The sequence below is a fragment of the Uranotaenia lowii genome, chromosome 1 (genome assembly GCF_029784155.1).
Source record: "Uranotaenia lowii strain MFRU-FL chromosome 1, ASM2978415v1, whole genome shotgun sequence".
NCBI classification, from domain to species: Eukaryota; Metazoa; Arthropoda; class Insecta; order Diptera; family Culicidae; genus Uranotaenia; species Uranotaenia lowii.
The window spans coordinates 173,324,437-173,327,546 of NC_073691.1; the positions used below are offsets into that span (position 1 = coordinate 173,324,437).

At 37.2% G+C, this 3,110-nt stretch overlaps 1 protein-coding gene and 1 long non-coding RNA gene across 2 annotated transcripts; one reads left to right on the forward strand and one right to left on the reverse strand.

The window, feature by feature from the left end:
• Positions 1–744: 744 nt before the first annotated feature.
• On the reverse strand, positions 745–1,518 carry LOC129740596 (uncharacterized). Its single transcript, XR_008736298.1, has 3 exons — positions 1,319–1,518; positions 1,110–1,251; positions 745–1,020 (listed from the first exon to the last, which is right to left on the reverse strand). It is a non-coding gene; the product is annotated as an uncharacterized LOC129740596 (long non-coding RNA).
• Positions 1,519–1,861: 343 nt separating this feature from the next.
• On the forward strand, positions 1,862–2,405 carry LOC129740615 (C-type lectin-like). The gene has a single exon (XM_055732327.1). The coding sequence runs from the start codon at positions 1,903–1,905 to the stop codon at positions 2,380–2,382; it is 480 nt and encodes a 159-aa protein (XP_055588302.1). The 5' UTR covers positions 1,862–1,902; the 3' UTR covers positions 2,383–2,405.
• The last annotated feature ends 705 nt before the right edge of the window (positions 2,406–3,110 follow it).

A 3,110-nucleotide genomic window follows, 5' to 3' on the forward strand; every position in this document is an offset into this window, starting at 1 on the left:
TCGAATTTTGTTTCATTAGAATGACCATTCCAAAAACTTTTATTAAGTCGTTGAGAGAGTTTTGCATTGGATAAGTTTACAAGTTTCACCAAACTGAGCTTTTTTTATTTTGTTTGGTTCCGGCACGAATTTTTATCATAAACTATTACAAATCTTTTCAAAAAGTGCTCATTTTTCAGTCGAAAAGTAAAAAATGCTGCAGAAAAATTTCTATTTGCCTGACCTAGGTCTGATTGAATCATCGACTCAGTTTTTTGTAGAAAAGTAAAAAAAAAATACTACACCCAGGTCGGCTTGTTTTCTTCTTGCATACACGGTTAATTTCATTCAATCATTATTGTCGCAACACGCTTAATTGCGTTTCACTACTTTGAGTGCATAAGCATTTTTAACTCGGAATTGATCAAAACGTTACAAAGTTAGATTTTTTTATCTCACTTATACAAAGATAAATCAATAAAATCATTACATGCAGGGCCAAGTTAAACCATAAATGTTTGAAAAATAACCATAATGGCAGTTTTGTGGGTTAAGTCATTTTATGAGTTTTCAACGAAAACTCATAAAATGAGATTTAACGAAGAACTTGGATTATGGTTATTTTTCAACCGTTTACCTAGATTGGATAATGGTTGTTTAATAACCGTTTTTTCGACCACAGAAACAAGGGTAATTCGATTAAAAAATTGAAACGATGATTTCGGAAATCAATTTAAATAAATGTCAATATACAATCAATGGCATTAAATCATGTTCCTGATCCTGCTTTATTTATCTCAAGTATAATTAAAAAAAAATCGGGACTTTTTCGTTTGCATTCCGTTTTGTGAATGACATTGCGCTGCCTGCAGAGGAGTGCGCGGGATTCCTGATGTTCTGATCTCCAACAACGCCGAATCGGGAAAAAATATCCGGAAAAATTGTTCCGGATCAATAGTTACAACGGAATTGATCCGGGCAACCATCAGCTCTTCCACCTGTGCCGAAATACCAAGGACCGCGATTGTCGTCGCTCAGGACCTGTGGAGGACATAAAGAATTATTTAAGTTTTCTCCTAGCTTTTTGATTTTAATTAGGTTCAGAGGGCAGATACTGAAAGTAAACTCACCTTGGTACTACGGAAACAACTTGCGCCCCACATCCGGGTCGCTCTTGTTCATATTCGGATAGCACTTCTGGTCAGCTGCTCGTCGCTTTCTTCTTGGCAGAGATATTTTTGAACATGGTGGAATCTGCTCGGAGCTGCTAACCTAGAAACGGAGAAAACAAATTTTGCATCCGGGAATCAACTTTTTGAACACCGGTGGTAGTACTTACATTTGTTCCGATTCCACTTACGGCCTCTCCTAGTTCTTCGATCGCAGTTCATTCCCAGCCAGCGAAGGTACCAAGTGGAGCCAAACAGTATACACCGGCACTAGCACCCGACAACAGTTAATTTTCTTCCTTGTTTTCATTTAGGATTACGGTTAAATTTTAACCATAATCTGTTTTTTTCGTCTGAACTTCTAAAACGGTTGAAATTCAAACATTCATTAAGGTTGAAAAATAATAAGAATTGATGTTCTTCAAGAAATCGCAGAAAAAGGTTCAATAAAAGTCATTTTTGGTTAAAAAAATATGAGCGTGTACATTTTCTTACTGAGCTCATTTTACTGTAAAACTTATTCGAACACACCTAGAAGATAATATGCATTTTTACATTCTTGACCACTGTGCGTTCCGGTTAATCCAAAACTATTTTTACCTACAATATAACAATCTATAACAGCACAGTTCGTGGCATAAGGCGATTTAATAAATTCCATAGCTTAAGAAAATCGAGTGCACTTGAAAACCACTTCAAATCGACTTATAAAAGAAGGACTTGCTTCCAATTCTCCAAACATTCTCCTCTCGTCATGTTTATCAATTCAGTACTCGTCTTAACGCTAGCAATAACAGCCATCGGCTGCTCGGGCTCGTCTATGAAAGATGGCGAATCTCCAAATCGCTACGTCGTTCATCGGGATCAGCAGGTAACGTTCTTCGACGCTTGGAAGTTGTGCCACCGGGATGGTCATCGTTTGGCGACCGTGAATTCTTTCGGGGATAGTGCACAGCTCGAGGAGGCCATCAAAGCGGCCGAGCGACGAGAAAAAACCACCGGAGTGTACTGGATTGGGGCGACCAATGTTTACATCACCGATCAGGAGTACATGTGGCTATCGACCAACGAGCCGGTTAAATTTACTCACTACGCTCCCGGCCAACCGGACAACGCCTGGTGGAACGAAAACTGTCTCAACGTGGGACAATTCGGAGGTGTGCTGTGGAACGATGTTTCGTGCGCTTCGACATTGGCCTACGTTTGCGAGGAATACGAGAAGGTAGAGTGTTGAGATTATCTCAGCCGAGATGAATGATACGGTTTTCTAATAATTCAATAAAATGTGTGAAATTCAGAAAATTTTATCTAACTAAAAAGAATTTCCCATTTATTTGAATCTCTTTTGGATTTTTTTGAATTCAAGCGTTGGTCATTCACCGTGCGAGACCCAATGGCTGCGCATTAGACTGAGTCGATTTGGGGTCATTTTAGAATTTTTCAAGGCCTGGGGTCTAAAAAGCTTCGCCTTGGTCCAAAACTCATCCATGATTTTTTGCAAATCTGGCCATATCGTTATATTATCCACCAGGCCCGTGCGAAGGACCCGTCCATGGGGGGGGTTTTCGAATTTCAAATTTACCAAAACCGAATTTCAATACCAAAAATAAACAATAAAAAAAGGAAAGAAATTTCTAACACCGTTTTTCACTCATGATTACTACACAAACTAAAAATAAATTGGACTGATAAAAAAAACAAAATTTTCAAATCATACCAGAATGAAAGTTTCAAATTTTTGGTAAGTCATTGATCATTTTTTTTTTCAAAATTATGTTCTTTATTCTGAACTAGAAATTTGTTTCAAAAGAATTCCTAAGCTTATTTAAAATAAACGTTTCCAAAACACAGAGCTTAAAAGAAATCTGGATTTTTAAATAAATATCCAATCAGGTAAAAAACTAACCTTGATTAGTTTTTAGGAAAATGATAATAAATGTTAATTTTTATTCATCTTAATTA

Excerpts from the sequence above, each read along its gene's own strand:
- LOC129740615 (XM_055732327.1), top strand. The coding sequence starts at position 1,903 with ATGTTTATCAATTCAGTACTCGTCTTAACGCTAGCAATAACAGCCATC.